The sequence below is a fragment of the Triturus cristatus genome, chromosome 7 (genome assembly GCF_964204655.1).
Source record: "Triturus cristatus chromosome 7, aTriCri1.1, whole genome shotgun sequence".
NCBI classification, from domain to species: Eukaryota; Metazoa; Chordata; class Amphibia; order Caudata; family Salamandridae; genus Triturus; species Triturus cristatus.
Window position 1 is genome coordinate 1,301,268,602 of NC_140590.1, and position 20,153 is coordinate 1,301,288,754.

The 20,153-nt window shown below is 46.3% G+C and overlaps 1 protein-coding gene across 1 annotated transcript in view; it reads left to right on the forward strand.

The window, feature by feature from the left end:
- Positions 1 to 874: 874 nt before the first annotated feature.
- LOC146811941 (ADP-ribosylhydrolase ARH1-like) overlaps positions 875 to 20,153 on the forward strand; it is a 127,451-nt gene continuing 108,172 nt past the window's right edge. The window contains exons 1-2 of the mRNA XM_085618910.1: positions 875 to 1,338; positions 2,351 to 2,571. Coding sequence (XP_085475036.1) covers positions 1,334 to 1,338; positions 2,351 to 2,571 — 226 coding nt within the window. The 5' untranslated portion in view covers positions 875 to 1,333. The remainder of the gene's footprint in view (positions 1,339 to 2,350; positions 2,572 to 20,153) is intronic.

Here is a 20,153-nt window from a genome sequence, read left to right on the forward strand (position 1 = left end):
CCATGGTGGCGCAGCAGTGCCGCATCATAACTGGCGCATCCCTGCTGATATGCAGGGATGCGCCAGTCGTCATAAATCTGCCCCTTAGTACTTATAGTTGTTGCTTACGAGAAGCAAGGCGGGCAGTAACTGCGCCTCTTCTACTGCCAGCCTTACTTCTCGTAAGCAATGATTATAAGTACAAAGTGTGTGTTTAGGCACCACTTGCAGGTTTTCAAAACCTAAATAAAAGGCACTGTCATTTACAATGCCAATAGCTCAAACTCTTGCAAATGCGAGACCTATTGCATTGCAAATGCTTGTTACAAAGGTGTTGGTGGTGAGTGGAACACATGAGTGCGAGAAACAGCATAGTAACATAAGGAACGGGAGGAAAAGCACACGAGGGTGACCACAACAGACAGCGAGGGGACGGGGGAAAGTACATGAGAAACAGACCGCAGGGGTTTGTTGGGGCGGAGCACACGGGGGGGGGGGGGGGAAGAAGGAGAACGCTGAGAAGTTCCCTAAAAACAATCCCCGTACTTTTTTAACGCACTTCGAACGCTGGTTACATAGAAAAGAAACAAGACCGGTTGTTACGCTGTGCATGATACTACGTGACACGGAAAAAATCAGTTCACAAGCACATAGGCTGTGAGGGGGCAGACTAAGGTTAATTTTATTTTGGCGGTATAGTTAAAATATCTATCCACTGTTTCCTGGAAGCACTCTCGCGTTTGTTTTTGGGAGAGATTAAAAGAAACTTGGAAAAAAAACTGACTACCGCCGGGATGTTCCTAGGAACGGGTGTGTGAATGAGAGAAAGAAGGAGTGACGAGCATTCTGATACCAGGTCTGGAGTCGGCCTGCCCCTTTAAGGGTTTTTGCCTGCACTCAGGGGAGGGGACACCGTTGCATTTAGTAACAGAAGACGACAGTTTGGACGGGATCGGGGGTAGCAAGGGACCGAGAGATAATGGGGGTTGTTTGAAAGGACATAGAGACCTGATATGTAGCAGGAGAGAGGGTCTGCAAAAAGAAACGGAAAACAGACTGACCAGGAAGGGGGAGGGTGTTGCTTAGCCAGCAGAAAGTGAAACGTTTGTGGCAAGGGAATCAAAGGTCAAAAAAATATACGAACTCAACAGAAACAAAATTGGGCAGCAGGAGGAGCAGTGTAAAACGAGACTATTTAAGGGGTTGTTGTGTGAAGGGACATACCGATGTATCACGGGTGCGAGGCAGATTAACGGTGAGGGAGTAAAACAGACAGAAGTAATCAAGCCTGACCCGCCCTGTAAAACGCCTGGATCCAGCACGACAGAATATCGAAGAGTTGCAGTATTACAGAATGGAGTGAGCAAAACGGAACTCCTGAGATTTTACTCACTAGAAATAACTACCGCGCGATTCCACCCCTACTTCTAACAATTCCGGCCAGAGAGACTATCCCGATTGCACTCCCCCAGTTGGGATCCGACTGATATTTATCCAACGGAGCACCTTCTCAATAAACACCTGAGCCACTCTTTTCAGAGATGACGACCATTGGAATGACACCCTCTCGAATCTAGCGCAGCTGGAATAGTCTCACCTGAGACTACACTCTCCAAAAACCACGGGGTGGTAGATTGGAGCACCTGACTTAAAACCATCCTTCCTATTACCCCCGAGTTCGCCCTCATACTTCACTCGAAACGTTAATCTGATCCAAGACCTTAAGCTTAACCAACAACACTTTGCCTGCTAGGAGTCCTACAAAGTCCCTGTTTATAATGGGAGAAATACATACAACTACAAGTCCCAGAATGCAGTCATTTTTTTTTTTAATAACAAAATCCGGTGCTTCCTAAAGGTGGTTCGCATAACGTGGGCTCTTGCTGTGGCTGATCCAAAACAAACCGTGATAGACTTGCAAGCAAGGGGAACTGTAGCCCAAACAAACCCCACATACCTACACACACTAAAATCCCCACCAGATACAATCTCCATTGAGGTCCACACCCCCTAGAAATAAGTCATAGGAGCTCTTCACCTACAGGGTTACCTGCTTACTCCTTGTCACCAAGAAGCATTTAGACAGTCCTTGGGGTCCATTATGGAAATAAGTGGATTTTGAGAGTTGCAGTCTTGGGTCAATTTATCTCAACACAGTTTCCTAATATATTAGAATCAGGATTTATGGCAGGAAAGCCCAGCACTGTAAAAGGTGTGTCCCGATGACATGTACTCCTTTGGTAATCCTATTTACTCAAGTACTTACAGACCCTGCTTAAAACGACCCCACCTGGCACAACCCACTTAAGACTACCCCACCCAACATTAAGGGCACCCGAATATCAAATGCTATTTTTTTGGTTTATTCCAGGATCACACGCGATGCATACCGGGCTGCCATGCTTCTGAGCGCAGCAGGAGATGCCTTGGGTTACCGGAACCAGCGATGGGAGTATTGCACCTCTGGGCCACAAATACACCAGGAACTGGCAGAGCTTGGGGGGCTGAAGAGCATACAGGCCCAGCTGCCTGACTGGCCCGTTAGTGATGATACAGTACTTCACCTGGCTACGGCCGAGGCCCTGTCAGAAGGTAAGGCCCTCTTAATGTAGCCTGAGAGCCTGGGCATACATTTGGTTCACCAAATCTTCCCAAGCCCACAAGCTAGAATCTTTTTGCAAAATGTTAACGCAAAGTTCTTGATTATGAGTTGTACTGTACTGGCGAGAAGCAAACTCTGCAACTGTAATTTACTGATACAGTGCAGTAAAACTCCACCAGTACAGTGGAGTTAAACCACTTCAGAATGAGGAATAACTATGCAGACTCGGAATTAACAGACACAATTCTGCATGGTGTTCCCTGTTCCGAAGGGTTTAACATACATATTCACTACTTGCTCTCAGCAAGTGGTGTGGGCAAATGAAATGGGTGGAGAGACCTGGGCTTTTGTGCTACAGTTGTCAAGGCCCAATTTTCTGTGGTGGCACAGTCCTCACAAATGGCTACACCCAAGAACCATAATGGGGTAAGTCTGGAGAAAAGTTGAAGATTGTTCCTTCTTGATTTGCGTGTGTTTATACTGAATACATTCCAATCGTCCTTTGGTGCTTTTCAAGTGCGTAGCATTTATTTATTATTTCCATACATGGAACAGGAACAAGAGTAGTGAAGAAACAGCCGACACGTGTTTCGCCCAAGTGGCCCATCAGCTGAGGGATTTTTCAAGCCTGAGAATGTGTGGATATATAAGAGAAAGGAAAGGTTTAAGAGGCACAGGTAGGTGGAATGTGAGAGTTAGTGTGTGTGAGAAGTTGGCCTGATATATGCTGTCCACTAGTTATAGTGGGCACCTTGTATCGGTCCAAACAACCCCTTATTGGTTATAGGTTAAAGACAACCTTTATTGAAAGCTATCCTAGTGGTAGCTATGGAGAGCAGCCTTCAGGCTAAGTCTTGAAGGAATGTAAAGCAGCTTGTTTTACCAGTCTAGAATCTCGAGTCACTAAATGAAAGATATCCACACCAGGTATATATATAAAATATATGTATTTATTACTAAACACACCCTCCTAGTCTCTTTATGAGACTAGAGGTCAAAACACATAATTTACACTTCAATAATCACAGTAAAATTGCACAAATACACGTCACACCCTAGGGGCGAGCCAAACCATATACTAAAATACTGGTATAAGAACCATGACTTAACTAGACACAAGGCCTAGAGCCTGTAGAATCGCTGGGACCCCAAGGAACCACCCAAGGTAGTGAGACGGGGGAAAAAAAAAAAGGGTAGTGACACAGGGGACCCACGGGGGCTGTGTGCAGTGTGTGAACACTGCCGCAAGATCCTGTTAGCTTCTATGGGGAAAGTCGCGGTTAGATTTTTAAAGATTAAAGACACTTAGAAATGAATCAGGACCAAACCCTTTTAGACTTAGGAAGTTCTAGGGCTAGCACCCACGGGAGCACCAGAGTACTCGTGTTACCTCACCCAGGGAAGCCGGGTGCATAGGTGTCTTTTGGTATCGGGCCGCGTCGTCGATTTCAATGGGAGCTGGCGAAGAAGTGCTGCTGCCGTGAAAATACGAAGTGTCCGAAGAGATCCAAGCCTGGATCGAAGATGAGAAGAACCTGAAAGCAGAGGGGAGAGAGTCTGGGTCACTAGCCAGTGACCAGGAAGGCGATGAGCAGATGCCCACCAATGTCTGGTGATTTCAGGTGAAAGAGGTGAAGCTTGACTCTTCAGCCACGAGGACCAGGAGGCGTCGAGGATGACCAGAAGCTGGATTCAAGCTGTCCCACGAAGGATGTCGAGTGCTGCAGCATCGGTGTCCGGATTGGACACAACAAGCCTTGGCAACAGCAACCCATGCAGAAACGAGAAAGATGCTTCGGTGCAGACCAGCAAGGTCTGTGGGACTCACCACTTGGTTGGGAGTCAGGGCACGTCTGGAGCAACCAGGAAAGCCCAAGGAAATACAAAGTTACCCCCTCAGGGACCCACCAGTCAACGGACCAGGGATCGCGAAGGGACCTCGAGACGAAAACAAAATGGCGGCCCACGGGATACTCGGAATGACCAGGCCGACAATCTTTTGTGGATTCAGTGCTCGAGGTGGGGGCTACAAGTCAGCCCAAGCACGACTTCAAGAAGCATCGAGAAGTCAATGCACTTGCAGAAATCACGGTGACCAGGAGTTCCAGTTCCACGCTACTCACGAGGGCTGCGAGTCTCAGCTTTGCTGGGGACTCGGGTCGGCCTTTGAGATGTCTGGAAATCCTCTTCCTGGGATGCAAATACTTCGGAGTCCGGCGGGAGCTTCGATGATGCAGATCGGCAATTTGCTTCTTTGGTGCCAGCCAAGCAGGGGAGTCACTCCTTGACCCCAAGGGAGATTTCTTCAGTCCTCTGGTCTTGAGCAGAGCATCGAAGGTCCAGGATTCGGCTTCAGAGTTTCGTCCAGGGTAATCTAAAGTCCTAAGGACTGTGGTCCCATACATATACTAAGTTAGGGGGTTGGACATACTCTGGGGACCCACCTATGGGAAGGTTTGGAAAGAGGGGTGGTGACACCCATTTCCTTTGTCCAGTTTCGCGCCAGAGCAGGGGCTGGAAGCCCCTGAACCGGTTTGAGCTGGACTATGCACAGGGACACCAAATGCGCCCCCAGTGCAGGACTTCAAAGCACTCAGAGAGTGCTCCCACCCAGCCCCAATACACATAAGCCTGTCTGGGAGGTGGTTACACCTCCCTGTGACAGGAAACCTATTGTCCTTGACCTCGCCTGCCGGAGTTTCGGTCAGCAGCAGGAGGCCAGACCCGTGTCTGTGGCTGCAGCATCCATTTTGTGATGCCAGGGCTCTATTAAGTTTCTACCGGGTATACCAGTGCTGTCATGCCTCTCCCTCTAGAAGGGTGGGCTCATACTCCCACACCAGTTACTGGTGTGGGGGTAGGATTCCAAGGTGTTTGACACCAAACACGACATGTTTCCGCGCAGCCAGTCCAAAGTTAGCATTTACCGTTGGTTATAATTAGGGCTCCCGGTTTTATGGTATTTATTTTTTTGCCATTTCCGTCTGTATTTATCCATAATTATTTTTGGGGCATTTTTTCTGTATTTATCCACATTTATTTTTGCCACAAGCAAAAGATGACGCTGCAGCTAGTATTTTTCCACATTTATTTAAATTGACAATGCACACATGCGCTCGGTTGTTATTGGTCAACACTATACATTCATCTGAAGACTTTGCCATTTGTAGAATGTCCCAAATATGCTTAAAAGTGCTATGACAAGCCATTTGTCTCAGAGCCTTGCAGTTTCTGTCATCCGCTGGGTGCTACATCATCTTCCCCACTGAACATCATACTACCCCACTGAAAGAAACTCACACTGCCTTCAGCTACAGCCCAATTGTGCCCCGCTATAAACACCTGGAAGAAATTCAATTCAAATTATGCACTAGATTACAGTAATATGCTGCCTGAAACAAAAGTAACAACATACTGGAAAAAAGCAAACCCTCATAGCGAATACAACTTAACGCTTTTACACGAATTATTCAGAAATCAATGAGTGTTTTTGCTTGAAAAGCAAACGACATGAAAAGAAAAGTAGCGCTTCACTGGCAAACTCTGTAAGGTGGCGCTAATGTGTTGAGTGTAAATAAAACCAGTCTGGCCACTTTGTGAACACTCTGTCTTGCTCTATTTAGTTATGTATTTATTGGTTGTATTTTCGGAGTGGGGGGGCTAATAAAAAGTTCTTCGGGGGGGGGGGGTAAGGTAATTCTTCAGTAAACTGTCATGTTTTTCCCCTGTCAGCTCAGGACACTTTTCTCTTAGTTCCGCTCAGCATACCAGGCTCGTTATTGCACACGGGAGAGTTTTGGGAGGGAGTGTATTTTAAAGTTCTTGAAAGTTTGCAAGTTTGCTGTCCTTATGGAAATTCGATCTCTCACTGGAACTAAATTGTTAATCCTGTTCCCGATCTCTTTGCTTCCACTTCTTGCCACCAGTGTCTGGCGGAGATGGTTGGTGTGTTCCTGCTTTGCAAGGATGCTCTGCTAAGACATACATAACCACTGTCTCAGCCTCTGTTTTGCATTAGATTGTGTGTGGTGTGCCCCCAGGGCGCCTCAGGCCCTCGTTATAAGGTTGGCAGGCTTTTGTGCAGGGATACCTGGGGCCAGACTCTCGGATTCCGGCTGGTGTTCTCAATCACAGCAGGTTAAACATGTCAGTGAATGGTCCAGCGGTGGTCGGGCAATCGGCAGAGTGAAGAGGCAGGGGATCTAAGAAGGGGCGTAAGAACAACAAAGCCTCATTAACAAGTAATTGGCCTTTCAAAGACCTGTGAAGTACTAGGGTTTGGCTGTGTGTTTGCTCAGGAAGCTGTCTCAGCCTGCGCTGACACATCTTAACCCTTTAAGGAGGGTTTGTAGCAACAAGAGCTGAAAGCAATCAAAACCAGACATGTTTTGGGATATTAGTGGTCTGACTGCGTGTGCACCTCTTCACTTCCTTCTCTCTGCTAGTCAGGTATGTGGGTGTTTGGAACCAGGTGAGAGGGGTTACTGTAGGATGCCCGGGTTGTTTGATTGAACTCTCGCCAAGCGCTTTCCTTGTCTCCATCACGTCCCAGGGCTCTTATGAAGTAATATAGGAGGGTCTGTGTTTCTTAAAACCATCTTATGCTCCCAGCGACTCCCTGACACACTGTTTGACACTTGGCAATTGGGATTCAGCCAAAGAGTAGCACAGTGCTGGTTTCAACTGTAACAAGCATTGCCAAAGCCAGTACATCTGGCTCATCTCTGATGGGACCTCGTAATTGGCGGATGGGTTTTGGTACAGGATATTTGGGATGAGTGAGTGGTTGAATGCGAGATCCATCATGCACTCACTCATCCTTATGTCCACGCATTTACTCCTCATCATTCTACTCAGTCTTCCTACCACTGATGCCATACATGCCAACATTTCAGAAGAGCAAAGTGGGAGATTTAAAAAAGAAAATCAGGAGAATGGGGCCTTGAATCGGGTTACTGTCATGTATGGGCCTTGGAAGTGTGCTGCTGCAGGATCGGAATTTTGAAACGCAAATGCAGGTTTTTTTCTTACCTTTCAGAAGCCTGGAGCGCAATGGCAGGCAGAGAGAGGGCGATGCAAGTGTTCTGCACTCACTGGCCTGGCAAGTTGCTGGCAGTGCATATACCACCTCCCGCTTGTTAATGGGGCTTTGTTGGTTTTTCACCCCTTCTAGAGCCCCTGCATCGCCACTCTCACTATTGATGAATGAATTGGCGCGTTACACAATACCAAGCCCCCCTGTCTGCTGAAACTTCGAGGAATCGGGTTTTTGCTTGCAGGAATCGGGAGGCGGGAGACTGTCCTTGAAATCGGTAGTCTCCCGCCTGAATCTGGAAGGTTGGCATGTCTGTGATGCTTTCGTCCATCAGTCGGTTGACTCATCCTTAGATTCACCCACTCATCCACCGTGCTACACACAGCGTGTTGGCATTGAACGCAGAGACACTTTCTCTTGACATCCACCGTTAGCTTAGTGCCAGGCTCCAGACTTGACCCTGTTGTGTCCTCCACCTCACGTCAGTCCAGACTGCACTCTCTGGACCAGCAATGGGTTATTTCACTTTCAAGGATGAACAAGCGTCTCCCTGGGTGACCGCGATGCATGGACTGTAGCCCTGGCCAGAACCGTGTTCTGTTTGTGCTTTCTGTGTGTCAAACCCCAGGGGTTCTCCTATCACACAGCCGGGAAGAGATTGGTGAGAAAGCATACCCTGAGTGCGGCCAGTGTGCCCAGACCCGGGGGTCACTGTGCTCTGAGACTAGGGGTGCCCCTCCCTGGCCAGGCCTAGCGTTCCTGCTTTGCAAGGATGCTCTGCCTCTGTTATGCATTAGATTGTGTGTGATGTGCCCCCAGGGCGCCTCAGGCCCTCGTTATAAGGTTGGCAGGCTTTTGTTAACAAGTAATTGGTCTTTCAAAGACCTGTGAAGTACGATGGTGGGGCTCTGTGTTTGCCCAGGAAGCTGTCTCAGCCCGGGCTGACACATCTTAACCCTCTAAGGAGGGGGAGACACCAGATGGTTAGGGGTGTGATTTTTACTGCCGTCAATGAAGACCTCACTCGAGGGGCGAAGCGGAGCTGGGGCATCAACAAAAGCGTTGTTACTGTAGGCTGGTCTGCTGGAGCATGGCAGCTCCGCAAAATGTACTAGTATTTTCCCGTTTTTAGGTCTCGGCTAGCGATGGCTGCGCTTGCGCAGTCTCGCTCGCGAGACATAATGACTTGGGTGAAGAGGGGCTTGAACCCGCCCCTCTTCTTCCCTGTTCTCCATTGGCTGGCCTAGTAAATGCTGGCCAGCCATTGGAGAAGAGGTCCCGTCACTCTAATCCTGCCCCGTCCTTTTCGGATCGGGGGGCGTGTTTTTTGCGAGAAGTCTCAGGGAGGAGACAACAGCAAAACACGCCCCCCAATCCGAAAAGGACACTCCCTTTCTCCGAGGCATTTTCTGCTGTGCCTCGGAGAAAGGCGGTGGTGTCCCGGCGTTGCTCCCTCACCTGATCTCCTTGTTTTAAGTATATAAATCGTTCACGGTCTTCGTTCGCCACAATTTGTAACCCGTTCATTTCGTTTCACGTCATTGGTTTGACTAACGCATTATTTTGCATTGTTTATTCCCTTGTATTCAACGATTGTGTTTCACTGGACGGCGCCGTCTAATTCTCATCTCTCTTTCGTTTGCCCGTCTTGAACTAGCGACGCTCTTTCCGCAGCTTTATATTTTTTCTCCCGGCATCCTTTGCCCTCTTCTACCAGCCTCGTCCAACATGGTGGGTCTTATACTGATACCTCTCCGGTCTATAATCCGCTTCCATCCAACGCGGGCGAACGAGGCTGTGGCCCGAGAAGCGGCGAAGAGTCTAGTCTACGGTGCTAACGATTTACTGCCTCGGTTTGGGCTGGATAGTCAGCGGAGGATGGGTCGATGTGTGGTATGACAAATCGGGATGGCATAGACAGACCATACATATACGCCCACTCCCACATGCTATGTATTACCTCTGTTGAGGGAGAGATCTCGAGGCTTGCCTCTCACAGGCCACGGACCTCCACAACCAGCAAGGGCAGTACATTACTATGTTTTTTCCACTCTGTGCATCTTTTTCTTATGTGTTCGTGTGTGTAAAGCCTGTGTACATCTACAGTACACAGGCTGCAGCCCGAAACATAAGTACTTTTATGTACATATACATATGAAATCAATATACCCCTAAACGCTGTCATCTTTGCTTGTATAAAATAACGCTGTATGTGTATTATTTTCATAAACCTAGACAAGGTGACTTTTGTGCGCAGATATTAGCAGTAAGGCCGGGCCTTGCACGCACTCACACACAAGCACGTGCCATGGAAAGTTTCCGTACCAGTCGGATATGAAAGTGAAAAGTGAACCCGAGAACAATAACCCCAGAAAATGAATCTAAGGAGTCTGCTAAGAGACATTTGCAGAACGAACCATTTTTTATAAGTTCAATTTCTAAAAAGGAAAATTAGAAGCGACACTATGCCGGCAAGTGAACACGTCTGTCGTCATTTATAGAAATGAAAACACATTCTAGAGGACTCTTTACATGAAAGTAATCTCGAGCTGTAACATATTGCAGCAGTAACTGTACTTTATATGTATTTGAGGATATGTTGTGTGGTTCGCACGTGAGTGCACAGACGTCCAGTAAAGTTTGTGCGTGTGTGTAAGAGAGATGTAAGCGTGCTTATACGAGCAAACACGCAATCACTGAGATTGTCCTGCAAGGAAAGTCTTGCGCTCTGTATGCTCTGTATTGATATGTGTATATGTGTGTGTTCGTGTATATATATATATATATATAGCGAACTGGAGCGCTTTACATGAGCACGTTGTACAAGGACACATTGGCATGGACATGTCTGCGGTATGTTTAGGTCTGCTCATGAGTGTGTGCACACGTCCTTACTGTGTTCCCTTCACAGGCAATGAGGAGCGTGTGGTTGCAGGGCTCCCCCCCCCCCCCCCCCTTCAGTGAGCGGCCTCTGAAGTGCTATGAAGCCCTTGGCCTGCTCGGGACGCCGTGCAAACCCTCTGCTCCCTAGATTATTTTCGGGAGCAGACTTTTTTGGCTTAAACTTCCACGTCCTGGGCTGCAGCCAGCATCCCTGTGTTTCGAGGGGGGTGGGGGGACAGGAAGTGCCCCACACAAGTGCTTGTGTTTGGGGCACATGGCGCACAGGACTCAAGCCGTCATCTTCACAGCTCAGACATGAGGCTGGGGTGTCGCCAGTGAAACAATTAGAGGGCCAGTGTGAATACCCCGCCTCCCGCAGCCCTGGGCTCCCCTGATGGGCAGGGACTGCAGGGGGTTTCCCCAGACCCCCTCTCCTTTGCTAACAGGTCTGTTGTGGATTTGTGTGGTGTGAGGAGGCCAGCCTGGTGGTGCTCGGTCCTGAGTTGTGGCACTTTACTAACAAGCACAGAACATTCATGAATAAGCGCCATGCTGGAGGCTCCGCCCCTTCCTTATCTACCCAGAGCTCTGTCCTGGGGAGTGGAAAGGGGGGGGGCTGTCCGAGGTAGGGGGAGGGGAAAGTGCATCAACTGACCAAGTTTAACAGGGCTTATGGAGAGCATTCGTCGGCCTTTAGCGAGATCTTTTTTCAACAAAATATGCGCGTCTAGTTCATCGCCAGCCCTGAATAAATAATTACAGAAATGTAATTTTACAGCTTAAATTTACAACCTCAGTCCTCCAAATTTGGAGTATTCTGTAAATTCAAGAAGTGTTTAGCAAATATTGACAACTGAACCACGATTTCTCTGAAAACACTGCTGTTGTTATTGTTGTCTAAACACACGGGTGTTTTTATGTTACGCGCTCACCCTGCAGAAAAAAAGGTCACTTAAAAAAAAAAAAACAGCCACCAGCCTTAATTGAGGAAGTCTCTGATTAGTGTATAATTATTTCTGCAAAAAAAAAAATCTCTGACATCGGTGCAGCAGACGCTTGCCCTGGTGTGTGCATGAATATTGGTAACAGTTCGACCACGTTATGTTTTATTTAGTTTCAAGGCACAAAGAGAGCGCGTGTAGAGGTGCTTATGCAAGATTTCACATTTTCGCGCAATTTGAATAAGAAAATAAGCTCCTTTGAGTTCCTTTAATGAGTTCCTTTATTTTTACCAAAACAGAAGTGTGTGTATCAGTTGGATGACTGCAGTCGGTGTTTCGGCTCGAGGGTATACAGCGAACGGAACGGTGTGTGTGTTTATGAGTAAGGGGGACCCACCGGCTAATTTAAGATAGTCACGTTACAATCGATACGGTGCAAGAATGGATGGCTTTACCCCCACGCCCACATTGCTTGAAGGGGGAGGGCTGGACGACAGACGTCGTGTGCACGGCGCTTTTCGGTTGCCTCTGCGGATGCAACAGCTCATCTGTGAACATTTCACACCAGAACACCACACACACGTGTGCACGGTTACAACACATGGTCTAACCAGTGTCCCTGTTTTACTCTCAACTGCACTTAGTAATCCAGCGTCTGGGTTAGTTCTGACATCTCTAATTATTCATCCGCGGGTGACCCTTGTTCGGGTGACCACCAAACAGACTTAAGCGTACGGCGACCCGGCCTGGAAAACATCTCCGTGTTGTGGGCACACGGGGGAGGCGAAGCGACTGTAACATGATCCAGAGGTGTTCCGATAATCATGTAACAATGCAAAGAATGACACGGGCCGACTCGGAGGAGGGTGCCCTCGAGTTGCAGGGACACCGGTGAACCCTGTATCTGTGTGCATGGAGTGAGGGTGCTCCCGGGGGCACAGCCGCAGCAGGACATCGAGGGTGACATGCTATATATCATACATAGAATAATTGCTCGGTACATATATAAATGAGCGCATGGTCATGACCATTGGTACCTAGGTAGGTACTTAGATAGATTGACACTTCTCTATCATGTCTAATGTTACCGCTGTGTCTTTTATCGAGTTACATATTGAGTTGATGTAATGCAGGTGTCACTGACATGTACGGACTTTTATTATTCACACACTTAGGGCCTCATGTAGGTAGCATACCAGTTACCACTTCTTAAATACCGAACGTTACCGAATCGGTATTTAAGAAGTGGTAACTCGTATGTAGGTAATGAGTCGGTAATTTTTACCGATTCGTTACAATTCGGTAATTACCGAATCGGTATTTACCGATTCGGTAATGAGGCATACCTTCCCATTGATGGGAAGGTATGCCTCATTACCGAATCGGTAAATACCGATTCGGTAATGGGGGGAACACTTGCAAGGGTGGCAGGGTGTCACATTGACACCCTGTTGCACCCCTGATTCGGCCATGTGTGCACATGTGGCACACATACATGCCCTAAGGGCATGTATGTCTGCCACATTGCACACTGCTAAGCGCTTACACATGCTTACACACATCCATAAATTATTTACCACCAACTATTAGTTGGTGGTAAATACCGACTCCTAAAAACACCCACACACTCCCCCTACAAATCATTTCTGGATTCGGAATTTACCGAATCGGTAAACTTACCGATTCGGTAAAATTACCGATTCGGTAACATTACCGATTCGGTAATTTTATCGATTCGGTAATTTTACCAATTCGGTAAATTCCGAATCTAGAAATTGTCCCCCTACATACCAATAGCCAAACTACCGTTCGGTAACGGTATAATTACCGAAAATCGGCCGTTACCGACCGGTATTTGGCTACCTACATGAGGCCCTTAGTGTTGTGTTCGCCTAAATGAGATGCACACATTGTCTAAACGCAACATTGAGGTATACGTATTTTTCCCGTTTAGGCTTTGAGTGTCTATGAGGCATTACATTCCACTCAAATATTTTCCAGTGTAACCTTTACATGCGTTTGTCAAACATTCATACCAACCCCAGGCACTCTTGTATGTCACGGCACGCATGCATCTGAGGGAGACATTTTAACACATACATTGCAGATTGCCCCGCCCTCTCTTTATATGTAGAAGCTAACACATGCACGTATACAGACGTAGAGGCATTCATATACACTGACGCAAACACGTGAATGTATTAATACACTCGCCAACACACACATATATACACTCTCACACATGTCCCTTTGTTTATACATTCGCGCAGACATGTGTGTGTAAACACGCACACAAATTTATGTATACAAACACTGACGTGTATACATATATATATATAAATATAAACTCGCCCGCACACTTGTATGTATATATTGGTCATGCACAAGGAGGGGCCGGTCGCAGAGGTCTCGCGCCCCCCACGTAGCGCAGGCCTCGGTGTACGGCCGCTGCGTCACTCCGCAGACGCACGCGCGTGTGAAATAGCCGCACATGTATTTATTTAGCCGTTCACAGAGCGGCGCTGCGCAGCGCGCGGGGACGGCAGCTGAGGGCACGCATTCTGATACACGATACAAATCAGGGATAATGCGATGTTAACAGTGCAGATTATCAGCGAGATTAGAGCGGGGGCTGCTTTTAGCACACACGGTGTGGTGAAGCGCTCTCTCCCGGCGCCCACCGCCTCTAGCCGCTGTGCCTGTCTGTGTGACCGTCAGCACCCTATGTCAAGGCCTCTCTCTGTGGGGGGGGGGGGGCTCTGCTTGTACTTGTGCCTTTCTGTGTTCGCCCATTGGTCTCCTGCTTTCTATGACTTTAGCTGTTTATCTGTCTCGCGCAATGCCCACCCCCCCCCCAAAAAACAAGCATTTACAATGCAACGGTCTCGGCATTGTTAAAGTTAGAGCTATTGGCATTGCTCATGACAATGCCGTTTCTTTAAATGTTTTAAAAACAAAAACATAAACAAAAATAATGTCATGAGCAATGCCAATAGCTCTAACTTTACCAATGCCGAGACCATTGCATTGTAAATGCTTGTTATATATAAATACAGATAAAGGAAAACTTGTTTTCCGTCTGTATTTATATGTAAAAATCCATTTAAACGGAAAACCGGGAGCCCTAGTTATAATGCACTTAAGAGTATATGGTCAGGCTGCACTACAAACATCATCAGAGAAGGGTCTCCGAACGCTGCAAAGGGGCTCTGCTCATGCAGGGGCACCCTCTCACATAAGAACCAAGCACTCTGCCTTCAGGATTGATAAAGCGACTGATAGGTTTATATGTGTGTATATATGTAGCGATATAGGTAACCTATATCACAATAAGGGTTGCATGCACCACCTTACCCAGGCTGCAGTAGCAGACCTGCGGTGTCATTTTGGGTGGCTTTCCAGGGGTGGCATGATACATGCTTCAGCCCCTGGTAGGCCTCTGGTGTATCTATGCCCTGGGTACATAGTATACCATATACTAGGGACTTATAAGGGCACCTCAGACCCAATCTGTAATGCACCTAAAGTACATGGAATCATTTTAGAGAGGAAGCAGCTAGGCTGGGGCCCTGAATAGCAGGGTCCCAGCCAGACTAAAGTCGAAAAACAGTGAAACACCAGCAAAAAGTGGGGGTAAACATGTGAAGCAGATCCTACTCTCCTACATATACACTGACTGTAGGGGTTTTGTTCGCTCAGGATGTAGTTGTGTTTGTATACATCCATGAAGATAATTGCTAGGTTGGGCGCGAAGCTTGCCCCCATAGCAACTCCCTTTGTTTGTATGTAGAAGTCACCCTGGAAGCTTAAGAAGTTTTTAGTCATGGCTACATCAAGGAGTTTGATGATAAATTCAGTTGGGACTCTGTGTGGCCTGCGACATTTGTTCAGAACTTCTCTCATCACGCTCAAGCCTCACCCTGGGGAGTGTTCGTATAAAGGGATGTAATATCCATGGTGACCAGGAGGTTACAATTCATATCAAATGGGCGATCATCCACAAGTTGAATTGTTTGCATAGATAGGTTTGAGGAATACATCTATATACTTGCATGAAGGCTCTAAAATGGAGCCGCAACCCAAGATTATGGGTCTACCCGGTGGATCGTTAATCCGTTTATGTATTTTGGGGAGGGTATATATTGTTGGGATCCTCAGATACTTGTTATGCAGTTAGTCCAACTCATGTGCATTTAAAAAAACAGACTCAAGACCCTCACGTGTGATGTGTTTGATGGCCTCTATAATCTCTTTAGTGGGATCTGATCTTAGTTTTACATAATTACCCTCTACCCCTAATTGGGATAGGATCTCTTTTTTTGTAATCATCAGTGTTTTGAATCACAATAGCCCCCCCTTTGTCGGCAGGCTTGATTACTATTTCAGCATTATTGCTGAGAGCTGTGAGTGCCATACGTTCCGAACACGTGACATTGTAATTGACATACTGCCTACGGGAAAGGGCTTTTGGGATATCACGCAATACCACTTGTTCATATGTCATGATCTTGGGTGACATAAGATGGGTAGGTGGGACAAATTTGGATGGAGGACGAAGGTCGGTAGAGGAAAAGGTGGGTTGGTAGGGGACTTTGTGGAAATAATGTTTTAACCTTATTTTACGAAAAAACTGACGTAATTCCATTTTAAGATTGAAATTATTAGGTAGTGTAGTATGTACAAATGATAGACCTTTCTCCAGGATTTTCTGTTCATCTGGCTTCAAATCGTATGAGGATAAATTCACAATAGGGTTTTTTTGTGTAGTTAGTGTGTTTCGTACCACCTGTAATGCTGGCGGCGGGTCTGGATGTCCCCATGTGTCTCCTGTTGATAGTGTACCTGTTTCTTCGCCCTCCCTCTGCCCGTGTTCCAGGTAGGTTCTCTTGTTGCCCTGGGTCTCCCCCAGGGCTGACCCCTCCCTCTGAACTCCCACCATGTTGCTTCCAATAAAAAAGGTGGTTGTTCTAAATATCTCTGGCCAGTGTTGTTCGTGCCTGTACTGGTGCTTGGCCCCTCTGCTTCAGTATCTGAACCACTTGGAGCAGATGAATCGGAAAAGGTAGTGTACTTTCTAAACCCACCTCTCCCTCTGGTTGAGAACCTACCTTGTGAATCCTTTATGTAGTGTCCTTCTTGTAGGTAAGGATAGGTGGTGTTCTTATCCTAGAATTTAAGATCCTTCGCTGGTGGGAGTTCAGAGGGAGAGGTCAGCCCTGGGGGAGATCCAGGGCAACAAGAGAACCTACCTGTAACACGGGCAGAGGGAGGGCGAAGAAACAGGTACAGTATCAACAGGAGACACATGGGGACATCCAGACCCGCCGCAGCATTGCCGGTGGTAGGAAACACACTAACTACACCAAAAAACCTATTGTGAATTTATCCTCATATGATTTGAAACCAGATGAACAGAAAATCGTGGAGAAAGGTCTATCATTTGTACCTACTACACTACCTAATAATTTCAATCTTAAAATGGAATTACATCAGTTTTGTCGTAAAATACGGTTAAAACATTATTTCCAGAAAGTCGCCTACCAACCCACTTTTTCCTGTACCGGCCTTCGTCCTCCATCCAAATTTGTCCCACCTACCCATCTTATGTCACCCAAGATCATGGCATATGAACAGGTGGTAATGCGTGATATCACATAAGCCCTTTCCCGTAGACAGTATGTCAAGTACAATGTCATGTGTTCGGAACGTATGGCACTCACAGCTCTCAGCAACAATGGTGAAATAGTAATCAAGCCAGCCGACAAAGGGGGGGCTATTGTGATTCAAAATACTAATGATTACAAAAAAGAGATCCTATCCCAATTAAGGGCAGAGGGTAATTATGTAAAACTAAGATCAAATCCCACTAAAGAGATTATGGAGGCCATCAAACATATCACACTTGAGGGTCTTGAGTCTGTTTTTTAAGTGCACATGAGTTTTACTACCTGAATAACAAAACATCGACAATATATACCCTCCCCAAAATACATAAAAGGAGGCATGATCCACCGGGGAGACCCATAATCTCGGGTTGCGGCTCCATTTTAGAGCCCTTATGCAAGTATATAGATGTATTCCTCAAACTTATCTCTGAGAATACCGTTACTTACTTAAGGGATACCATGCAAACAATTCAACTTGCGGACGATTGCCCATTTGATATGAATTGTAACCTCCTGGTCACCATGGATATTACATCCCTTTATACGATCATTCCCCAGGGTGAGGCATTGAGAGTGATGAGAGAAGTTCTGAACAAACGTCGCAGGCCACACAGAGTCCCAACTGAATTTATCATCAAACTCCTTGATGTAACCATGACTAAAAACTTCTTTAGCTTCCATGGTGACTTCTACATACAAACAAAGGGAGTTGCTATGGGGGCAAGCTTCGCGCCCAACCTAGCAACTATCTTCATGGATGTATATGAACACAACTACATCCTGAGCTAACAAAACCCCTACAGTCAGTGTATAGAGCTATGGCGTCTGTACATTAACAACGTACTACTGATCTGGCAAGGAAGTGAAAACCTACTTAAGGAATTTCACTCTTGGTTGAACAACTGCTCCAAGGATATACAATTCTCTTTAGACTATAGCAATTCCAGAGTCAATTTTTGGGATCTAGCTATAAAGGCAGTAGGCGGCAAACTTTACACTAGCCTTTACAGAAAGGTGAGTGAACGCAACACTCTCCTGCATTACTCGAGTCACCATCCACGCAACCTTAGGGACAATTTGCCCTTTTGGCAATTCCTAAGGTTGCAGAGGAACTGCTCCAGAAAGGATTACTATTTCATAGAGTCAGCTGAACTTATGTCACGTTTGACTGACACAGGCTACCCGCCCAGACTATTAAAAAAGGCGCGTGAACGTGCATGGTTCAACAATAGAGATTCCCTTCTGGAACCCAAAGAGAGAGGGACTAGTGATCAAGACAGGTTAGTTTGTGTGACTACATTCTGCACAAAGAGCAATACCATGAAGAAAATTATAAACAACCACTGGCACCTGGTGACAGATGAACTTGGTGGACTACCACCACCCATGCATGCGTTTCGCAAAGGCATGAACGTAAGGGAACATGTTGTCAAATCCCTATTTCCCATAGAATCGAGAACTTCACAAATGACACTATGGAACATCGCGCCCGTGAAGGGACTGCTCCAGCGGGAAAGGGCAAATTTACATATCCTTCCTGCGTCACAGACTCGTCATCACCCTTACTCATTCACGCATGCATTCATTGGTGGGGCTCATAACACCAACACTCATACGTCTCACTCGAATCTGCACACAGGAGGGAAAGAAGCGCTGGACATGTGGGGTACCTTGTTACCTATTGGAGGAAAATCCTTTACATCATATACATTATATACATTAGTACCTATAAAATCCTAACTTTAACCTCAAGGCACTCCAGCACTTGGTCGATGGACCAATTAGTTGGACTGGTTGATGGTGATTTAGAACCAGCTAAAACACATTTAAAGCTGTGGAACCTTTCGATTAATCAATACCTTATTGAAAGAATCCTGGACTTATTTTGTTAATCAATGCTTGGTTTATCTAATTAATTCACTTTCATTGGCATAGTCAGAATTTTAAACAAATCAGAAATTTTAGTGAATATCTTTGGCATAAATTTACATACAATTATATTTACCTAAAATTTTGACATCGGTGCCCATTTCCAGAAAACCCGTCAGCCCTGCATAAATCAAAATCCCTTCTGATGAAATCGTCCAGTCAACCTCAGGACAAAACCCAAATAAGTCTGGAAAAGTTTGTTTGCTCAGCACAATACAGTCCCAAAGGTAGTCGAGAGACCAGGCAATCGCTCTATCAAATCGAACTCCACACCAACCGTCACCAATGGAGAATACGGTACCGACTATTTTCTCTACTAAATATCCCCCCTTTTATACTTTTTTCCCCAACTTCTAGACCAAATATGCAACAATTTTTAAAGGCAGAACTGTCCTGATTGGCTAAATCCCCCTGAATTTGCAAGAAGTGGTGACTTTCCCAAGAGTTTTTGTTTCCCATGGAACAGAGTACGACATCTCCCAAATTTGTAAGTTTTCCTCGGGTTCTCAAGAGAAAGTTCTGAAGTAACAACATGTAGACCTCCGGGTACAGGTCGCAATTGTATTTTCAGTCATTCACACTGGCTGGGTCTTGGCAATCCTCCACGTTCCTATCCTTGACAAGGAACCCATTGTCTTACGGTTAGAGGTCGCCTGGAGATCTTCAGAGCCATCCGAGTCTGCGCAGTCTACATCGCGCTCAAATGACGGTGGCCACTTCCGAACTCCATTTTGAATACTGCGGCCTAGTAGGCCCAAATGCCAACTTAAGCAAAAATAAACATAAAAGTAATTAATATATGTAAATGAAGATTCTACTGTTTAAACCCACACTAATCCCAATATATATTAGTATTTGCCTAGCTCATAGCAACATTTAAAGCAATAATACTCACCATTCCGCAATACCAGGAGCACAAACCATCACAAAAGCAACATAAATCATGCAATTTTCTATTTCGACACATCCTACAATTAGTTTGCGTATTACAGTTAATCATTAGACTTAGTAGCCATGCAATTTTTCATTTTAGTCCCACGTGTATCTTGTGTTTATCAAGGTGTAAAAGTTGATTAATGACAACAATCCAAACAATTACTACAGGTTAATATTTAGAA